The 22006-nt window shown below is 33.8% G+C and overlaps 1 protein-coding gene across 6 annotated transcripts in view; it reads right to left on the bottom strand.

Annotated features, from left to right (window-relative positions):
- Nucleotides 1-1022: 1022 nt before the first annotated feature.
- Nucleotides 1023-22006, bottom strand: part of SLC4A7 (solute carrier family 4 member 7) — a 106551-nt gene continuing 85567 nt past the window's right edge. For 3 of the 6 annotated variants that reach the window (XM_036886197.2, XM_036886201.2, XM_036886200.2), the window contains 6 exons: nucleotides 19381-19449; nucleotides 17835-18008; nucleotides 13485-13616; nucleotides 11122-11216; nucleotides 9239-9346; nucleotides 1023-5218 (listed from right to left, as the gene is read on the bottom strand). In XM_036886197.2, the coding sequence (XP_036742092.2) occupies nucleotides 5137-5218; nucleotides 9239-9346; nucleotides 11122-11216; nucleotides 13485-13616; nucleotides 17835-18008; nucleotides 19381-19449 (660 nt within the window). In that variant the 3' untranslated portion in view covers nucleotides 1023-5136. The remainder of the gene's footprint in view (nucleotides 5219-9238; nucleotides 9347-11121; nucleotides 11217-13484; nucleotides 13617-17834; nucleotides 18009-19380; nucleotides 19450-22006) is intronic. The other 3 variants (XM_036886198.2, XM_036886202.2, XM_036886199.2) reach the window with 2 other exon arrangements.

Raw genomic sequence — 22006 nt, 5'->3', positions numbered from 1 at the left:
AAGACACATGATGTCCAAGGAGTCCTGCTTGCACCAAGCTTATGGCCTAACAGGTAGGGAACAGGCCTAACATCCCCTTTTTATGTTTTTAATACTAATGTTTTCTTTTATATCCTGAAATAAATGCACAGAAACTGTAAATTACATAGTTCAAAAGTAAAACAGTATAATGTAACTATAACAAAGAATAAAAGTAAGTTAAATAGGTATTAAAATAGATAAATATTCAGGATTGATTTAATAAAACTCTTCCCACCAATTTCTAAAATAACATGGCAAGAACTGATACTCAAGAGTTCAGGTACACCTTAATGAGCAAGATCAAACAAAAATGAGGGAGAAACTCACTATTTCCTTTCCTGCCCTCCCCCATAAAAAATACCTTAAATTTCTTCAGACAGGAATAATATAGTGACAAAAATGTGGTTTTTTTTGCCTAAAGCAAATGTAGGCAAAACTTTCAGATGAAATTTCCAAAACCATAGCATCTTTCCCCATCTCACTCCCAAAGGTTATCAAATTCACGATGGGACATCAAAAGCTTTCCAGTACAGAACACACAGAAGGAGGGTCGTACAAACATGTCAAGTAACTTTGGAAAGCAAACCAAGGCCTGTCCTTTAGCTAATATTTTTAAAAGATTCATATTTAGCCCTTAAAAATGAAAGAGAATAAGGCTTGAGTTCTATGAGAGCTCAATATTGACATGCTTATTATAAACATATTATGTAATGTGTGTTCATTCTACATCACATCGCAAAATTCTATCCTCAATAGATGTGTCTTTAAAAATAGGGAAAATAACGGACCAGCCTACCTTAAAGGAGCTTTAATTTCAATATTCCTAAACATACAATATTTTGTTTCATCTTCTTTTCTCACTGTTTCCTCTTTCCTCTGTCCTTCTTACTGAAGCATATGTTAGGAAACCACCTATTTTTAAACCCCCTATCCCTCCTCCTGAGCAAAGTATGCAGCTCTTCTAATATCCAAAGTACAAAAGAAAGACAATATCCAAAAACTCATTCAGTAGACTTTTATTGCTCTCTCAAACTTCAATAACATTTCCAAAAAATAGTCTTCTAACAATTTTCAAACAAATTTGAAAGGCAGAATCATTCACATTATAGACTTGGTAGAGACCTATAGTTCATATAAATGAAAAATACCAGTTCTATGTTTTAAATGTTCAATTTACTTTGGATTTTATTACAAAAGAAAATATTATCATTGTTATTATAAAAGTCTTAAAAATTAGAACTGTACTGTGAAATTATACCAAGCTATTAAATATTATATAAATGAACAATAAAATTCAATTTCTATTTATTTAAAAGTAGTAAACTTTGGAAGATAATCCCCCCTACAAAACAAAAGAACAAAACTTTTAATATTAAAGCAACTAAAGAAAAGCCACAACACAAAACTTAGTCAATGCACAAAAATCTGATTAAAAAAACAAGTTAACTGTGTAAGTCAATAAGCACTAATTAAATTTTTTAATGATTTTTAGATGATTCCATTTCCAACATTATGTTTTCCTATTATTGACACTTTTTTGAAAAGTTAAAGAACCAACTTTACATTAAAGTTGTCATATTGTGAATTTTGAACACTATTTTAAACTTCAAATGTACTTAAAATCTTTACATTTACTTTCTAAAATATAAATAATTGTTGGACTAAGCCAAAAGACATTTCACATACTTGTACTGCATGTGATAACAAAGATGTGATCTACATAAATAAATTTAAAACATTATTTAACTTAAACATATTTGAATTACATTGTTGTATCAATGGCTTACACATCCGAAATCTGAGCACTTTAAAGCAGGATTCACATGTTATATTGTTCAGCACAGTTACAGAACTGATGTACATGAAATAATCCTTTAAATACAGCAAGCTCTGGTATCATACCTCAGTTTCAGAAACCATTTTTGTTTTACAGAGTTTTAAACCTGTCTTTATGAAAAGATAAAGTTAGATAAAAACTATTATGTACATACATGAACTTGAAGTATGTGGAGGAAACAGAAATGTATTTTGGAGAAAATAAAAGTTAAAATTTTGAGTGGTAAATAAATCTGCTTCATAAATACATGCATTAACACATACAAAATTTTGTCCTATACATTTTACAGAAGACTTGGCAAATATGAACACTGATATGCCACAGCATTTTTAAACAACTCAAGAGATTTAAGAGCAATAACATCATTCACACACACACATACACACACACACACACATTTGAAAGACTGTGTGCTTCACTTAGGCATTTCTAATATTATTAGAGAATATATAGAATCATCCTTTATCATAAGGAAGTTTAGTTCATTGTTTTCTCAAAAGCTGCTATTTTAGAGTGAAATAGCATTCAGAAAAAGTCAATTTCAGATGGTCAACATCAGGATTTATTATAGTCTTTGTAAACAGATACCTATAAATAAATAAAATAGGGTAGAGAAGACTATCCTGAGGTGGCTCTGTGGCCAGGGTGTTCAGTAGCACTAAGCTCCATCCTGGAAACCAAGGCATCTAGGGAAGTGCAGGGCTGTCTAACTTACTTTGAAAATGAAGTATGTACAGGTTTAAATATTTTGCACCTTGAGGTAAATCAGTATAGCAATTATTACTGCTTATTTATACCTATTTAAGGCAACCTTTAAAAATCAATACATGTAGTAAATCATATTTTTCACTGTCTTACAATGAATGCTATCATGATTGTTTTTTCAAAAATATAGTGGAAAAATATCATAATCATGTAAAACAAGCAGTTAATTACTTAATAAAATGAGTTACCTTTGCTCTTCAATGGAGTAGTCATATCAGATCATTTTGTAAGTCAAGTAGTCAAAAGAAAACAGAAACCATTAACATTAGAAACATAGTAAAAACACACATTCCCATTTTGAGTGCCAAGTATTTTGCAAGTCATGGTTTTTCTGGCACTGGACAATTATTATACATCATTAAATAAAATCACAGAAACACTATGATCCCAGGTAGTTTTCAGTTTAAATTTTAAAAACACTTCCTGTAAAATAAGCACATTTGTTAACCCTATGATGTCCAGACACAAAGAAATGATGTAAGGAAATCCTCTTGTTCAGGTAACATCAGGAGAGTTTACAAAATATATAGCAGCAAACACTGGGGTCTTTGGAAATGATTATGCTGCTATAAATCAAAAGGAATCACTTCAATGGAAGTTCATAAACAGTAACAAGCACCATGGGTAATACTCTATTATCAACTGCCAGTAGAGTCTAACTCCTTTCTAGGCAGTACCAAATGATGCCAGCTATATTCTCTAAAGAAAAGTAGCTATATTTCCAACCTCCCCATAGAGGCAGAAGTTGAATTTGTTATTTTAACTAGAATCTGACAATATGGTCTCAGATGGGGAAATTACACTAGTTATTAAGTAGGTTAGAACGGATGAAAACACTTCAAAATTACTAAAATATCAGCTTTTGGCATTCCTCATGATCTTCTGTAAGATCGATTCCTCATGCATTTGTACTTGAATTACAAATGATTAAAGGGAATAACTGGAATTTCAGGAACATTTTATCCTAATATTCATGTCACTGTTTTCAATATTTTTGTGGCTTCTCAATACTCATTTGTTTTTTTACAAATCATCCTCTTGCCAAATCAGTTTCATAACCCCATTCATCCAGTCCTACAGGCTTAACAATAACATTTATTTATTTCATGTGGAGCTAAGAATATATAAAAATGACTAAAAAGATTTGCTGGAAGTTAAAAAGACAGCTCAGAAAAGCAAAAATGCTAACACAGAATAGGAAGAATGCCATCAATCTGAGCTATACATAAAATGTCTAAATTCCTTTTAAAATACAAATACAGAAGGCAGTGCTTTATATCAAAGATGTAAAATCTATCAACTGATTTCAGAAAATAAACCATAAATGCAAGTGAGCACCAGCTATTTTACATTAACAATTAAATCTCTATTTGTTACCTTTTCAAATGTCTATATATTTAAGCATTAAATCAATTAAAATAAATATTTTAAAATGAAATCACAGGTAACCATCTATTAAATATAACCTATACAGAGAAAGAATAACAAAACAGAAAAGGTAATTCTTAATAAAGAAATACTGATCATAAGCCCATTAAGAAAATTCTGACTTATGAGTATTTAATCATCCTATTTATAACAGAAAAATAATCAAGAACTTGAACCTGATACAAACCAAACCACATTTTAAGTAAAGAGAGCAAAGGCAAAGAACAGAGTGGGCACTCTAGATTCTTATAAAGTATTATTAGGATTTGTAAAAAATTTCTACACAGGCAACAAAATTTAACTACTATAAATTGGCATGATGTAGATTCTAAAATTCATAAAGTTATGGCTGGTATAGGGGTTAAATTATAAAACACCTGTGATTCTACTTGTCTATCAGAATGGAAACCTGGATGTGAAGGTTTTAAGATTTAAAATAAATTTTAAAAATATAAAGGCCAAAACTGTAGTTCTTATCTAGAACGTTTACATGTATCTATTGCTGTAGCCAAAAAATTTCATAGCTTGTGAAACATGATGGACATCTACATCAATACAACGCACTCACAGAGAAGCCAGAACATGTCACCATTTGTCCCTCAGCACTGGCTTAAAGACTCCCTTTTCTTCCCAGAAAACACTGACAGAAATGAAATAATACGTGAATATTTTTAGTAACTCAAGTAAAAATTATAACCATATGGACAGGGTACAAATCACCTGAAGATGGTATGAATTGCAACTGACAACAAATAGATTTAAAGACAAGTAGATTGAATGCACTTCCCTACACCTTTCTATTGCAGAAGAAAGTTTTCCCAACAAAATAAATATTTGAATAGTAAGAACAATGTACCTCACTACTAAAAGACCATTTCATTATATAAAAAATCTCCATGATGTTCCTAACAAACTTCAGACACTACTTCAAAAAAACCAGTAAGTCATACATAAATAGCATGACATACAATATTATATATAGTGACATGAAATATACACATTATACATATATATATGTGTATGTGTATATATACATATATATATATATCTGTATATCTCTCTATATAATTCCTCTTGGTTCAATTCTATAAAGAAGTTTCAGCATCCATATATTTCTTTGTTGGTTCATCTTCAAAATTTATCTTCACACTCACAGGTTTTTCAGGGCTATTTAAAACAAAGAATGAGAATAAATGATTTTGAAATGGACAAATCTCACATTCCAAACATGGCCAACAATTAGTATCCACAACAGGCCTTTTGTAATGACTATTAATACCATAAACATGACTTGCTATTATTATTTTGCTGTTTCTTTCCATATCAGTAAACTTAACTGGGAAGACAAATATTCAAAACTCTGGATTTTTTAATGCATATCTTTGCCACTGAAATTCATGTTTCTCTTACAATTAAAGAGGAGCTCCTTAAAACTGGTTAGTATATGACTGTGTTTGATTTATTAGTTTTACTTTATATGTGAACAGTTGCAGCATTACATATTTATTTCATTGACAAATCCATCAAAAATTAATCTTTGTTAATATAGATTAGCAACAAATATTTTCCTGAAAAATGTAATAAAGTTACAAGCTTTCTTTCCCCAAATTTGATCCACAAATATAAGATCAAAACACATATCCTGTATTTTCAAGTTTATATCAGATACAATGTTTCCATATTTATAGATTTAATCAACTTATTGATTTAATTGCAACACATGGATATTTTATATTTTGGGAAAATATTTCCCAAAGTATAAAAACACACATGGTTTGTTGCCTTCTCCAGAGAAAACTGAAGGAAGGATCCCCAAACATCACTCTGTTAAAACACGACCCAAACACTGTCTCCTTCCCATGTGATTTTGAATTGAGGGGGGCAACTTGAATGAAAAGCAGAAGTAAAAAGTAAAAGATACAGTATTATTATTACACGGTCTTTATATTGTATCATAATACTAACTATCTGGACCAAGTGCTAACAAGGTGTGAAAAATTACTAAGAGTAAAACAAGTCTCTAGTAAAATCCTGGCTACATGGAATAACCCAAAATGACAGTTTTAACTTTGAAACTTGTACAATCAAAGATAGAAGTGAAGAATGTCCAGCTTAGATAACTCAAGAAATGATAGGAAAGCCAAAAAAAGAGAGAGAGGGAGAGAGATTAAGCAGAAGTAAGGCTCTAAAAGGAGGCAGGGAAAGAATGAGCAAAACCTAACCAATCATTATCAAAAGAAAGGGGCCACAACATCCACAACCAAACAGCAACAGCTCTGGTGACCGGCCGCCTGCAAGTTCTCATCTGCTGTCCAGGCAGAAATACCAACACCCTCCTCGTGCCTCGCACAAAGGGCACACAAGTGAGTGTTTGCTGTATACGAATGGCTGAGTACCCTACAGGATAATACCTCATTTCTCCAAAGACCTAAGAGATTAAAGTACTAATACCCAACAACAATCCCTGAGGTTTGGGAGCGGAGCCAAGATGGCGGCATGAGTAGGACAGTGGGAATCTCCTCCCAAAAACATATATATTTTTGAAAATACAACAAATACAACTAATCCTAAAAGAGAGACCAGAAGACACAGGACAACCAGACTACATCCACACCTGCGAGAGCCCAGCACCTGGTGAAAGGGGTAAGATACAAGCCCCGGCCCGGCAGGACCCAAGCGCCCCTCACCCCAGCTCCCGGCGGGAGGAGAAGAGTCAGAGCGGGGAGGGAGAGGGAGCCCAGGACTGCTGAACACCCAGCCCCAGCCATCCAGACCAGAGCGCAGACACAGTGCATGCGCGGGGTGCTGGAAACTAGGGAAACAGGGCAGCAAGATCTCTGAGCGGGTCCTGAAGCCGGCACCCCTGTGAGAAAGAAAAGCGAGTGCTTTTTGAAAGTCTTAAAGGGACAGGGACGCCACAGCTGGACAGAAGCATTCTGGATCACAGTCCAGCAGCTGGAAATTCCAGGGAACTCCGGGCACACTAACCCCCTGGGCAACAGCTCTGAGACCCCTCACGGAGGCAAACAGCCAAACAGCCCCCCGTCCATTACCCCTCCGGGGCCCTGCCATAGCAGAGCAGCAGCCTGAGGCTGGCCACGCCCACAGCAAGGGAGCTCCCTCCATATCAGCCGGGCAGGATACAGAGACCCAATCAACACGCAATTGCCCAACACAAGCCACTAGGGGTCGCAGTTATCCCAGTAAAGAGGCCAGGAGCAAGTGGAAAGCCTTAGCTCTCCCAGCTAACAGAAAGCCAATAGCTCACCACTGCACCTATCAACATGAAAAGGCAAAAACATTTGATCCAGACAAGACTAACCCAGACAGCTTCGGCATCTGCTACATCTTCCCCTGAAAAGGAACCCAGGGAGATAGATTTAACCAGTCTTCCTGAAAAAGAATTCAAAACAAAAGTCATAACCATGCTGATGGACTTGCAGAGAAATATGCAAGAACTAAGGAGGGAGAATACAGAAATAAAACAAGCTCTGGAAGGACTTCAAAACAGGAAGGACGAGATGCAAGAGACCATTAATGGACTAGAAAACAGAGAACAGGAACGCAGAGAAGCTGATGCAGAGAGAGATAAAAGGATCTCCAGGAAGGAAAAAATTTTAAGAGAACTGAGTGACCAATCGAAACAGAAAAACATCCGCATTATAGGGGTACCAGAAGAAGAAGAGAGAAAAAGGGATAGAAAGTGTCTTTGAAGAAATAATTGCTGAAAACTTCCCCAAACTAGGGGAGGAAATGGCCTCTCAGACCACAGAGGTACACAGAACTCCCATGACAAGGGATCCAAGGAGAGCAACAACAAGACACATAATAATTAAAATGGCAAAGATCAAAGACAAGGACTAAGTATTAAAGGCAGCCGAGAAAAAAAAAAGGTCACCTACAAAGGAAAACCCATCAGGCTATCATCAGACTTCTCAACAGAAACCCTACAGGCCAGAAGAGAATGGCATGATATACTTAATGCAATGAAACAGAAGGGCCTCGAACCAAGAATACTGTATCCAGCACGATTATCATTTAAATATGAAGGAGGGATTAAACAATTCCCAGACAAGCAAAAGTTGAGGGAATTTGCCTCCCACAAACCACCACTACAGGGCATCCTACAGGGACTGCTCTAGATGGGAGCACTCCTAAAAAGAGCACAGAACAAAACACCCAACATATGAAGAAGGGAGGAGGAGGAATAAGAAGGGAGAGAAATAAAGAATCATCAGACTGTGTTTATAATAGCTCAATAAGCAAGTTAAGTTAGACAGTAAGATAGTAAAGAAGCTAACCTTGAACCTTTGGTAACCACAAACTTAAAGCCTGCAATGGCAATAAGCACATACCTTTCAATAATCACCCTAAATGTAAATGGACTGAATGCACCAATCAAAAGACACAGAATAATAGAATGGATAAAAAAGCAAGACCCATCCATATGCTGCTTACAAGAGACTCACCTCAAACCCAAAGACATGCACAGACTTAAAGTCAAGGGATGGAAAAAGATATTTCATGCAAACAACAGAGAGACAATCCCTGAGGTTCAGGCCTTGAAGTGAGAGCCAAAGAAAGAAAAAAGGATCACATAACATGAAATGTAAAGAAGGGGCTATGAAATAGTCATGTAGTATGTGGTCCAGTGCAAAACTGAGTGGCCTTTACATCCATGAATTGTGTTTCATCCAAATATCTTCTAGGAAAACATCTACCTCCCCTAAAGGAATGGTAGCCTTAACAAAAGGAAAGAAAGAAAATACTGCTTTTCCTTTTCTTGGACCATCAGGTAGTGTTCGATTGCAGTATTTATTTAATCCCTAATAAGTATCTATATAGTTTCTGATCCCTTTATATATTTATTCAATACTGCCATATGTATATATTCATTTTTACTATGAAAACAAATCATTCTTTTTTTTGAAATAGGTAATTATTAATTTAAAAAATAACAAAGCAATTGGTACATATATCTGATTCTAGTATACAGTAGGAAGGTGGATAGTTGGAAAGATGAAAGGAAGAAAAAAGGAGAGAGATGGAAAAGAAGTTTGGTTTTGTTAAGTAAGGAGAATATAAATTATATGAGTTGCATTAAATTTCATTGTTTTCTTGAATAGCTACCCATAAGTAGACTGAAGACTGGCTACTGTCAGAAAACATGTAAATAGGTACAGCTACCTCGGGTTAGATCTGGTTACTTTGGTATTCTCAGTATTCATGGAAAGTGCCTTCCACTGTGCAGTTTTGGCCATTTCATCTGATATGTTAACCACTGAGGGATCAACACTGAAGAACAAATACACTTTTTGGTTAGTATTCAGTACTTGCAAAAGCATTAACACTGTCATTCTCATTACCTATGTAATATTTTCTTCCATAAACATAAAATTGAGAGAACTCTTTGCCATGCACTTAAACCAAGGTCTAGCAAAACAACAGAATTTTGGGATTTTGTTATAAAAGTCTCATGGGAAATTACATCCTTCTTTATAATCAAAACTAGGAGTGACATTAATTAAATTGGCAATGATGCCCAAAGACGATCAGATTGGCTGAAATAACATATCAATGTGTTTGTAAATATAAAAAAATAACACAGCCTCAAGACAGTTAGAAAACTGATAATTGGCACAAATTTCAACCTCATCAAATAAATATCCCAAGTCTGTAAGGAAAAATTAACATTATAATTTATTTTAAAGTTTGTTTTTTATAGTTTTAAAGAATCATTAAAAGGAATGCTGGAAAATGTGACACTTTAAAAGTGAAAACAAAGCTCTGAAAAATATTTCATGAGATACATAAAAACAGGTATACACCCCACTTGAATTTGTCCAGGTCCATGTGTAATCATACTGAAAAAATAATAATGCAAGACCTACAGAAATTAAGTAGCTAATAATGTTGGCAAATTGTTGAGAGTCACTAATAATTATCATAGCAGTTCCTAAACTCTTTTTGGAAGAATAACCAACAAAGTTAATATATTAATTTATTTAGCAAATATTTATAGAATCTAGTGAAGCAGAGCACTATAGTTAAATATATTAAGATGTCTATACTTGGATTTTAATTTAAAAATTTGAGGGAAGATCATGAAAAATGACACAAAATACCACCAATGGTGAAACCTAATAGTGAACAAATATAGAGGAACATTACTTGATAAATTTATTTATCAAAACTAACATATACAAGTTTAAATGTGACCTCTGAAAAAATTATAAAGATGTGTTAAATTGAAAAAAGGTTGTAGCCAGTTACTTAAATATCAGCAAACATTTTCAATAACTGGTCAGGGAAGGAAACTATATATACATTCTAAAACAGATTTTTCTCTGTAAATAGCTACTCAGAAATGGAATGTTTAAAAATAGGAATCAGATATGTGCATAAATAATACAGGTTTTTAATCTTTTAAACTACAAAAAAGTTTACAGATGGAGTTGAAAGAGTTGAAAGACCTCCATCTTTAGTTCTTAAATTTAAGTATAAATCACCAAAATCAAACATGAAAAACCATATATGAAACTTAATTTTTCCATAATACGAGTCCTCACAGTCAATGGTCAAATCACACCTTTCAAAAGAGGGTGAGTTCCAGGGTCTCTAAACAGAGTTGTATACTGAAAGGTTATCAGAAAGTGGATTACAAATGTTTATTTCATGGAACACACTGACCCCAGCCCGCAGGAAGGGCGGGAAAGAAGAAGCTGTACTACTGAGAGAACAGGAATATTCTGAGACGCATGCACCGATTTTTAAATTTCACTGAAACAGAAGGAATGATAACAGACAATTATATCTTGTCCGCTTCGCAGGCGAGCCAGTTGTGGGCTGCGGTGGCCGCCCAGCTTTTCCTCTTCTCCTGGCCTTTCCCCTGGGGAGGGGAAGGGCCACCAGTGGTCCTTTCAGAGCCACATGAAGCCCTCCTTTAGGTGATATGCCAGGCGCAGCATTTTAAAAAATACTTATCACTACCTTAAGGCAGCATTCCATGGCTTATTCATGCATTTGACATGTGTATCAGATACATTTTACATGATAAAGTTCTATCTCACCTATATTTTAGGGCTTTAACCGGAATTTGCAGACTTCCCCGTTCAAATGGAAGATGCACACTATCATCCTCGGCTTGAAGCATTCGTTCAGCTTCCTTTAGAGCACATATGGGAAGAGATTACATTTCCCAGAGTATTCCCAGGAAGACCAGTTAATACATAACATCTTAAAGAATGAGAAACCCAAACTGACAATATTTTATTTAAATATACCTGCCATGACTGAAAAATTCCCTATTATGAACATTTACTTCTAGCACAAAAGGAAAACAACCACTTATATAGAGTAATTTTTAAATGATTCTGACTTTCATTTCTGTAAGTTAATTACTAATACTATTTTAAAATCAGTTTAGCTACATACATTTTATTATCAATTATTATGTGGGTATATAATGATATAAAATTTTATGAAATCTCATAGCTCTCATTACTATACAATTTAAGTAAAACCTCATTTACATGAGGCAGCAAGACTGACATCCAGGGCCAAACAATGCTCTGTTGTAGGGGTCAGCCCTATAAACCGAGGATGTTCAGCAGCATCTTAGGCCTCTATCCATTAGATGCCAGTAGCAGTCCCTCCAGTTTTGACAATTAAAAATGTCTCAAGCATTGAAATCTGTGCCCTGAGGAGAAAAGGGCAAGAATGATTAGACAGGAGACATGAAGCAAAATCATAACAATAATACTGGGGGGTAGGGGCAGAGCAGTATAGGAGAGACAGAGTAAGCATTCACACTCTTCTTTCTTACCAACAGAAATCCTAATATTTGGAGGTGGCAATGTGCCCAACTTTAAAAAAGCTACAAGACAACAAAATAAAACCTAAACTAAATTCCCCAGCAATTTGCAATACAGCATGGACCTGTGGTGCAAGTGGACCTCACTGGATATTTCTGGAAAGACTCCTTAAAACAGGACAACAGAGTAAAGCCCGCTTTGTTTTCTCTCCACCCCCTCCATCCTTCCCACCGTCTCCCAGTGCTAACGTGATGGCTCAGCAGCCATGTGGCCTCTGAAGAGATTCTGAGGGAGACCGTGTGGAGGATGGGAGCAGAGGGGCAGCAGGGCTCCAGGTCATCTGAGGAGCCATCACATTAGACTCTTTGCCTTCAAGACTTCTTTTACACGAGAGAATAAACTCTTGCATTTAAGCCACTTTTACTTTTGTTTTCGGTTACATACAACTGAACCTTATTCTGAGGCAGGAAGTAATAAACAGGCAATTTTATCTAAGCATTTTATAAATAAATTATATCCTATTGGAAAAGTCATCAAAATCTCAGACACACTTACATATATAACTGAATAAAACAAAAATCTTAAAAATTTGGGGGCTCAATTCAAATTAGTATTCCAACTGGCATGCAAAATAATTTTTATTGAAAAGTAAGCATATAACCAGTAATTTTGCCATAAATCAGCACTAAATAATCAACCCAAACCATAAGAAAATGCTGAACCCTAAGTGCATTTGTCTGCCATGCTTTAATAACCATAGTCTCATAAATACTATGCAATCAATGTAAGGTGTAAATTAGGCTGCTTTCTCTCAAAAATTAGGGGAAAAACCCAGTAATTTCAAGAACTCTATTTCAAAAAGGACCAACCATTTAAAAATATGTCTCTTTCTTCTTAACTTTGGTTTTCAAAAAATATTCTGAATAGGAAAACTGGGTGAGCCACTAAAAACAACGAGAGCATCTATGCTATATATTCAGTGTCTGCTTTTCCTTCTAAGTGATACAGTACTGAGCTGATTATTTAACAAGGAAAAGAAAAATGTCAAATTCAGAATAACATACTCATGTTAATTTCAGTATACAAGTCAATTCATGGTACATAATATTGTATATAAAGACTGAAGTTGTCATGTTTTTTTGTAAAAAGATATTTACTTAAAGTCCTTCATGCCAGATTATCATACCAGTTATGCAAATCTATGCCAGATTATTAAAATGCTAAAATTAAAATGTATACTAAAATATATTTACATACTTAAGGTTAAATTAGATAGTAGAGTATGATGTGGAATTATTTCATGTTACTATGTTTTAATACTACTACATTCTTCTGACTGTTAAGTACATATATGATATGTACTTGTTAAGAAGTATTTTTGCATCTGGGCTATGGAGGAGCAAGTTGGTAAAAAGCCTATGTTTGGGACAAGTTACCAATCCCTCTCTGCCTCAATTTCCTTATTTTTAAACTGGGGATTATAAAAGTACCTACACTTACAATAATGAAGTTCTTAGGAGGATTCATTCCAATAAAGTGCTTGTAATAGTGCCTGCTACTTGGTACAAAATATTCAACAACGAGTGGACGGTGAAGATTCAAAATTCTTGTCTTTTTACCTCTTTCTCCTTTTTCTTTTTGTCATCTTCTTTCTTTTTCTTACTTTCTGGCATGAGATCATCAAGCCAACTAAGTTCTCTCTTTGTGAAACACAGATCCATGAGTTTGCGTACAAAGACTAATGCAAGAACCTTAAAAAAGTGGAGGAGAGAATATTAAGTAACATCTAAAAATATACAAATTGTACAACTTGAAGAGAGAAAAAGTATTAAAAATATAAGTAATGAAAAAGTACTTCATATATTTTATTTTTAAATTATTTCATATTTTATTTCAAAGGATTTGAGTCACCTAATTCATCTTTTTGAATTTTCTACTCAGAGAAAACATATAAAGAATATGGCATTTTTAACCTTTCCTATATAAATCCATTGCACTCTGCATAAAACCATAAAGCAGATTAAGCACTGTATCTTTACAGTAATATAAGATTAATTTTTATGACTTTGTACTATCTACATTATGTAAATAAATATACTAACAATTACTTAATCCATTAGCAACCCCATTTTTCAACATTAGGTTTTAACTTCCAATCATGTTTGTGGTAAGGACATACTACTTTAACTTGCTTTTCTTTAACTACTACCAAGGTTGAAGATGTTTTCAAGTGTTCACTGGCCACTGGCTTTCCTTTTCTGTTCTCACTATCTCTTAATCTTTGCCTATTTTTTCAACTGTTTTTTATGACTGTTCACAAAATTTGAGTAGTTGGGATAGAAACACTTTATCTGCCTTATATGTTAAAATATTTTCTCCCAGTTCACAATATGATTTTACTATACACATATAAAACATTTAATTATCATGTGGTCAAATATATCTTTCTTTTATAGTTGTTTCCCTATCTTTTTTGAAAAGTTATCTTCAATCACAAATTTATATAAATATTCTTCAAAACTTTTTATTACAATTTAGTTTAATTCTGAATTCATTTATGGCTTCTTTCTGAATACGGTATCAGGTAGGGGAGCAACCTTATTTAGTTCCCAGTATATAGTTAGATCTTCTAACACTATATACTAAATTTTCCCACATAAAAGAAACATCACCTTTAATGAAATAATCCACTTAATTCACATACATATATGAATATAGTATGAATTATTATGGATTACATTATAATTAATATACATAGTACTGCATTATGAATATTAATACATTCACATATACATATATGAATAGTATGGTATTCAAGTAAATTCTCATATAATTTGGTGAATTTCTGGACTCATTAGTCTATTTTTCTGATCTCTTTATCTCTTCCTATGCCAATTTCATATCAAGTTAGCTACACTGACTTGACAGCCATTTCTAAATAGTTATCAGAACAATATGGTATCAGCATCAGAACAGTCAAGTCCTTCATCCCCAAACTCAGCCAGGAATTCTTAAATTATAATTATCTGTTTTGTTATCTCCGGTATTATTGTATCTTTAGTTTTTCATAAACGTATGACTTACATATAGTATAATAGAAAGTATCATGTGTATAGTTGGATGCTTTTGACAAATGTATATACTCAAGTAACCCACACCAAACAATAACAGAATATTTCTACCAGCCATGCTGCCATGACTAGCATTTATTTTTCTCAGTAAGTTTTAAAATGATCCAGTTCACACTGACACCAACTCCCTACCCACCCCTCCACCACACACACATGCAAATAAATCTCTAGTAAAATTCATACTTTGAAGTGGCATTTTTATATTAAGTATACATGACAAAGGACATGGTATATCTTTCCATTTTTCAGGTCTTAATTTTATGTCCTTCAATATTGTTATGGGTTAAATTGTGTCCCCGATGAAAGAGATATTTAAGTCCTAAGCCCCAGGACCTCAGAATATGACCTTATTTACTGGAATAGAGTGTACTCCTCATACAGTATGTTTGGTGTCCTCATAAAACAGTCATGTGAAGACACAGTGGCACACAGGAAGACCATATGATGAAGGCTAATGGAGTTATGTAGCTGGAAGTCAAGAAATGCTGAAGATCATCAACAAACCCCCAGAAGATAGGAAGAGGCAAAGAAGGATTCTCCTGCAGGTTTCAGAAAGAGCACAGCCCTCACCACATCTTGATTTCTGACTTCTAGCCTCCAGAGCTGAGATAATAAATTTGTTGCTTTAAGCCAATGAGTGTAGTGCTTTGTATGGCAGCCCTAAGAAACTGATACAAATACTATTACAAAGATTTTTTTTCTTTAAATGGTTCTTTCCTTTTAAATTTGTTAGGTATTTTATAGAGTTTGGTCACTATTATGAATACGATTTTTTTCCCTGTCCATATTTAGTATTATGACTAAGATAGAACCTACATACTAATTCTCATGTTTTCTTGCATCCAGCCCTCTAACAAAATCCTTACTTATTCTTCTGGGCTTTCAGTCTTTTTTGTTTGAGTCATTTAGGTTAATAGGTACACAATCATATAGTCAACAAATGCTAATTACTATATTATTCTTACATCACAGAACCTTCAATTCATATCAAATAACAGTAGTAAGAGTGAGCTCCCCTATATTAAACTCATTTATAAATTTTTATTCACTATGACTGAATTTTATAAAAAGTCTTCTTATCTTTAGTTATGTTGGTAATTCTTGATGCTTAAGTATCACTATTTAGTTATGACATATTACCTACAGAAACACTATACATTTTTTGTCAATATCTTAAGATTTTTACACTTATAGTAACTGAGAAGTCACCAGAGTTCTTTTGTACATTATTAGACTTTAGTATTAAGCTCTTGCTCATGCTTCATGAGAAAAAAATACAGGAGTTACCAACCTTTCCCTTGGGTCTAGAATAATTCAAGAAGTATTAGAATTAACTGTCTTAACTGTTAACTCATCTGGGGCTGATACTCCAAGGGCATATCTTCAACCATTTTTCCAGTCTCTTCTATACAACTGAGTTATATGTATCCATAGGTTTTATACTTCTCTTTGGTCAGTTCTGGAAATATATGTATATAGTATGATAATAATCCATTTCCTCTAGATTAAAACACAGGCCCTGGGGTTAAATCTGCTCCACCACTTATTTTGTATGGTCTATGAGCTAAGAATAGTTTTCACATATGAACGTTTGGAATTGATTTGATGATAGAGAACATTAACTTTAAATGACCATTAAGTGAAATATTATCCCAATTGAAAAATAACTGTGTCATCAATAATCTTTCACTTAAAAAAAAACTATGTAATTGCTTTTTGAAATTCATCAATAAGAAATTTTAGAAATTTCTCTCTTGTTGTGTGTTTATATTTCTGTGGCCTACAAAGCCTAAAATACTATCTGACCATTTATAGAAAACAGTGTGTCAACCTCTGCTTTAGATATTCAAATTTATTGCTATAGATTCATGTAACCTTTTCTTACAACCCCATGAATCCCTTCCATAGCTGTGGTTATAGAATCTTCTCTCTTATTCATGCATATTTTGCTCTGTCATCTTCTTCTTTTACTCAGGCTTGGGAGGGGAGTCCATGCATTACAGATCTTCACAAATGAAAAATTTGGTTGCATTTATTTTGTCTTCTTGAATAATAAAGGAAATGAAGTGTGTACATTTTCTCAAGATTATAATTTTAGCTGTATCCCATAGACTTTGTTAAAAAGTTCTCCATTTCAATACTTCTACAATGGTTTTTTTAACCTAGTTTTCTACCCAGGGATTATTTCAGCTTTTAATTAAATACTTAAGATATGCTTAGTAACCTTTTATGATTCATTTGTAATTTATTTGTGATCAGAGAATATTACCTGTATCATTTTTACAGCTTTTAAATTTTTTAAGATTTTACTTTGTGGCCATATACATTACCAATTTTTGCAGGATACTTCTAAAATACCCTCTACTTAGAAAATGCAATATTCTGTGACAATTTAATGAATTATATTGACTGTCTTATTAATAGCATCTATAATCTTTATTACTTTTTAACTTCTAGGTCAGGTAATTTCTGAAAAAGATTTATTGAAATAACCTATTAAAGAATCATGTAGTTCTGGTTGCTTTGCTTTTTATATTTGGCTATCACATTTTTTCTATAAACAACCTAACTCTGAAGTTGTTTAAAAGTGCAAAACAGTGTTCTATAGCCTAAGGACTAAAAAAACAAAACAGACATTTAAAAAATGAAAAACAAATTCAATTTTAGAAATGAGTGGTTTAATAGCTAGCAAGGGCTAATTCACATTTCAAAACACCTAAGGTGCTTAAAATGGGTTATTGTTTTTCTCAAAGTCAATGATAAATATTAATAAAATAATTACTTTAAAAACACACAAAAGTGTTATTAGTGACAAAGTCTGAAAAAAAAAAAACTTACCATCATGGGAAAAACCACTGCAGCAGCAGAAGCTTTTATCACCCACAAAAGAACCAGACAAGTGAGCTGGACGACAGTGAATATGTGGACCTTCCAGAGAGGTACGTACCGGAGGTATATCAGATCGGGCTGATGCTTAGCAGGCATTCCGAATAGTTTTATACGGTCAAAAAACTACCATCAAATGGAGAACAACAAAAGAAAAAGTTTTTAACAAAAATATCATTTCTGCTACTAAGGAAAAGGAATTATATTCAACTTCAGGGTTTGGGGATTTAAACTGAACTTCCTTGATATGTTCTGATAGTACAGGAGAATGTTTTAGTACAGATCATCTGGGTTCAAAGATGAAAAAAAAATCAAGGCAAAGGTTTGAACTAATGAAATTAATCAGAAAACTCATGTCAAGATGTAGTAATTTGGGTGGGTTAAGATAGATAAATTTTCCTGCTGTAATCAAATGTATGAGTTATTTAATCTTTGAACTTGTTTTCTAATATGTACATAAAATAAGAGTACCAATCTTCTAAGGTTCTTTCCAAGTCTAACAATACCAAGTCTGTGAAAATAACCTGAGGTAAATAATTACCAATTTTTCACCCACTGAAAAAGAAACCATTAACAAATTCCTTGGCCTTTTTGAGCTTTGATTTCCTCATTTATAAACTGGAAATGAGATCAGCCCTACCTACTTTGTTAAAAAAAAAAAAATATATATATATATATATATATCAAGTGAGTTAATGACATCCAGGACTGTGCTGAAAAATAAAGATGCTGCCTCTGAGAAGCCTTGCCAGCCAGTAGCTGGCAACTTCAGACAACACACTTTCCACAATAGGAGGTGGTCATATGGTGCCGTGTTCTGAGCTAAATGTTTTACATGAAGATTGGATTCAGATAAATCTTAACAAATCTTATCAGGTTGTTTTCCAGGAAGCACTATAAATATGACAAAACAGAATATAGTGAAATCACTGGGTTCTAGCCTTGTCTCCACTGCTTAGTTAAGAGTCTTCTGAAGTCCCTCCATTTCTGTTTCCTGACTTAAAAGATCAATATTTCTTCCTTTCCTGCTTCCCAGTGCTGTCCTGAGGAGCACAGAAATCAATCATGTACTAGGCCTTATCAACTATACTGCACCATACAATGGCAGGTAATTACTATTTTCATAGGTAACTAATAATGACCTTTACTTTTTAAGCACTGAAATTGCTGTTCTACATGTCAGAAACAACACTTTTTTCCCACTCCAATTCTTTTGTTCCTCATTCTTACTACACATGTCATTACCAATAGCTACAGGGCTTTTCATTGGCTTCAATTAAAAACAGATAACAAACCAGTTCATGACCTCATTCTGAGGGAAGAGGGTGTTGCAGGATGCAATAATCACTCGGAAAATGTAGATTTGAAGTCATTAGTTAACCTGCTCCCAAAATACCAGATTTGAGAATAAATCACTACCATCATAAAAACGAACTTCGCAAATTTAATATTTTTAGGTTTTGCTACAAAATTATTAAATATTTAAATTAAGACTTGCCTGGATTCCTTTTAATGAGGAAGCTCCCATATAAAGGAAAACACCATATAAAACAGGCATTGGAATAAACTGTAAGTAAAAATGACAATTAGAATCCAGCCTACTAAAACAATTTCACAGTAATAAATTCATAAAAACACAGTCAGTGATTACCAATGGAGACAGAATTAAATAATCTTTCAGTGATGAGACCTAACTTTTTAAGAAAAATGCTAGTCCTCAATAACCTTGAAAAACAATTGATCTTCCACATGTTCCTTCCTAAAAAGGGAGTATGCCCAGTGGTTAAAAGCATGAACTCCAGACGACCTGGTTTAAAACCCCAGTTAATGTCTTTAGTCTTAGCCTGTCTGTGCCATAGTTTTTAAATCAGATTGTCATGAAAGGATTCAAATACATAAAATACTCACAAAAACACATGGTACATAACAGTGACTCAAAAAGAGTTAGTCATTATTACCATCACAACCCCTACAGTGACTATTATATCATACCATTTACTAAATAGAGTCGAGGAACTCCATCCCCCAAAGAAAGCCCTTATTACTGGGGCAACTGGAGGGACCTCAAACTGCCTTCCTTCACCATGCCTCGTCCTACAGGAAAGCCCCATCCCCTTACTCAAAAACTTTCACCCGAGTGACTTTTAAGGAAAAACCCCCTAATGATAAAAGGAAAGCCACATTTGCTCTCTACTAAAAAAAAAAAAACCTAGTGGGTCCTTCCTAAGAATCCTGAGAAAAAGAAATACTTCAGGAATAGAAGAAAACATGTTAAAAATCTAATCAATATCCTCAGGGAAATTCAAGAAAATCTTTTCTCCATAAAGCAACTTCAGAATGCTGGGAAAAAATCAATAATCAGAATGAAAAAAGCTTTTGGAAATTAAAGATATAATCCTCAAAACAATCTGTCTATGAAAAATATCCAACTATCAATCAAAGTGAGAGTAATTTTGAAACATTTCTTAATTTAAGAAATTCTTAAACCACCCATGGTACCATATATGAAAAAGGAATTACTCAAGGAATCCCTCTAGCAATACAAAAAAGAAATGCAAGAAAAAAATGGAACCACTATATACAGTTTTTTAATTAAGGGAAATTAATAGATATTATGAACATTTATTGGGTCTTCAGGCTTGGGCTATTAATCTTACTGAAGTGGGTATATTTCTGCCTCCACAGCTGATAGCACTGCTTAGACCTCAGTAAATAAATGTATCATCATAATACTGATCTCGTGCTCCCAGAGGGCTTATATTTTCATAATTTAACTTACAGAGAAAGCATGTAAGTTTTACCTATAATTACAGTAGTAACCATTACAATAATAATAAAATGAAAATTGCAGCCAACAGAAGGCACATGATGGAAGGGAAAGCAGGGTGGTGGGCACTTAAGCATGCTAACACCTCATGAAAGACAGTCTTAGGTCAGAGGGTCTCAAACTTTTGTTCTTAGGATCCCTTATGCTCTTAAAAAAAGTACTAAAGACCCTGCCCTGCTTCTGTGAATTCCACGTATTTACTAATATGTATTGATATTGAGATAGAGAGGCATGTGGGCAATAGATAGTCACCATAACGGAAATTAAGAGAAAAATTTTAGATAGTTATTTAAAACTCTATTTTAAAATAGTAAATGTATTATAAGTTAATATGAACAACATATTTTTCATGGAAACCTGTAATTTCAAAAAAAAGTGAGTATAGCACTGTTTTGTATTTCTGTTAATCTCTTTAGTGGGTAGCTTAACAGAAGACATCTATCTGAGTTCTCATTATCTGCATAGGCATGCAATATACTGCTTTGGTTGAAGTATATGAAGAAAATCCAGCCTCACATATACAGTTGGAAAGGGAAGGATCTGGCAGACCCAGACAGTGTTCAGGGTTTTAGAGGTCCCTGAACTAGACCCTCAGTCACCATCTTAAGTAAAGAGATTCAGTCTAAAGATGTTAAGGTGACAAAACTATGTAAGTATGTAAAACTACAATGATGGTAACAACCAAAATAACTTAAAAAACCAGTAAGTTAAAAGAGAGTTTACCCCTGGAGAGTTGCTTTAGTAAAAGGAAGGAAATAAAGAAACTAAATTTTCATTCTAGAGCTTAACTGAATTTTTTGGCCTATATGCAGTTAATACTTAAAAACTTAATTACTTAAAAAAATCTGAAAGGCATCCTTCAGCAGCAAGGGACAGCACACCATACTAAATATTTCTTCTTTTGTCCCAAGTACTTCTAACAAATACGCTCACCACTGTGTGGTAATTACCCGTATACCTATCTGTTCCACCAACTGGATTGCCAAGTTCTTAAAACTAGATGATAATGGATCCAATTTATTATTGCTTCCCAGTACTTAACAGCTCAGTAAGTACCCAACAAATATTTGGTGAATTGGCTGCTAGGAAGTCCACAAAAGGAGGTCAAAGAATTCCAGTATTTAACATAAATTTTTAAGTTACTATATAACATACATGTACACGTCAAGTTTTTCTCCTGATTTACAAATGGTATACAACTCTCTACTTAACAACTTTCTTTATAATGAAAACACCAGGGGGAAACATGGGGTTGAGCTCTCCAAAGGAATAGAAAATTTCAAATAAGCTATTCAGT

The sequence above is a fragment of the Manis pentadactyla genome, chromosome 14, assembly GCF_030020395.1.
Source record: "Manis pentadactyla isolate mManPen7 chromosome 14, mManPen7.hap1, whole genome shotgun sequence".
In the NCBI taxonomy this organism is placed as follows: Eukaryota; Metazoa; Chordata; class Mammalia; order Pholidota; family Manidae; genus Manis; species Manis pentadactyla.
This window is presented reverse-complemented; position numbering and strand designations above follow the sequence as displayed.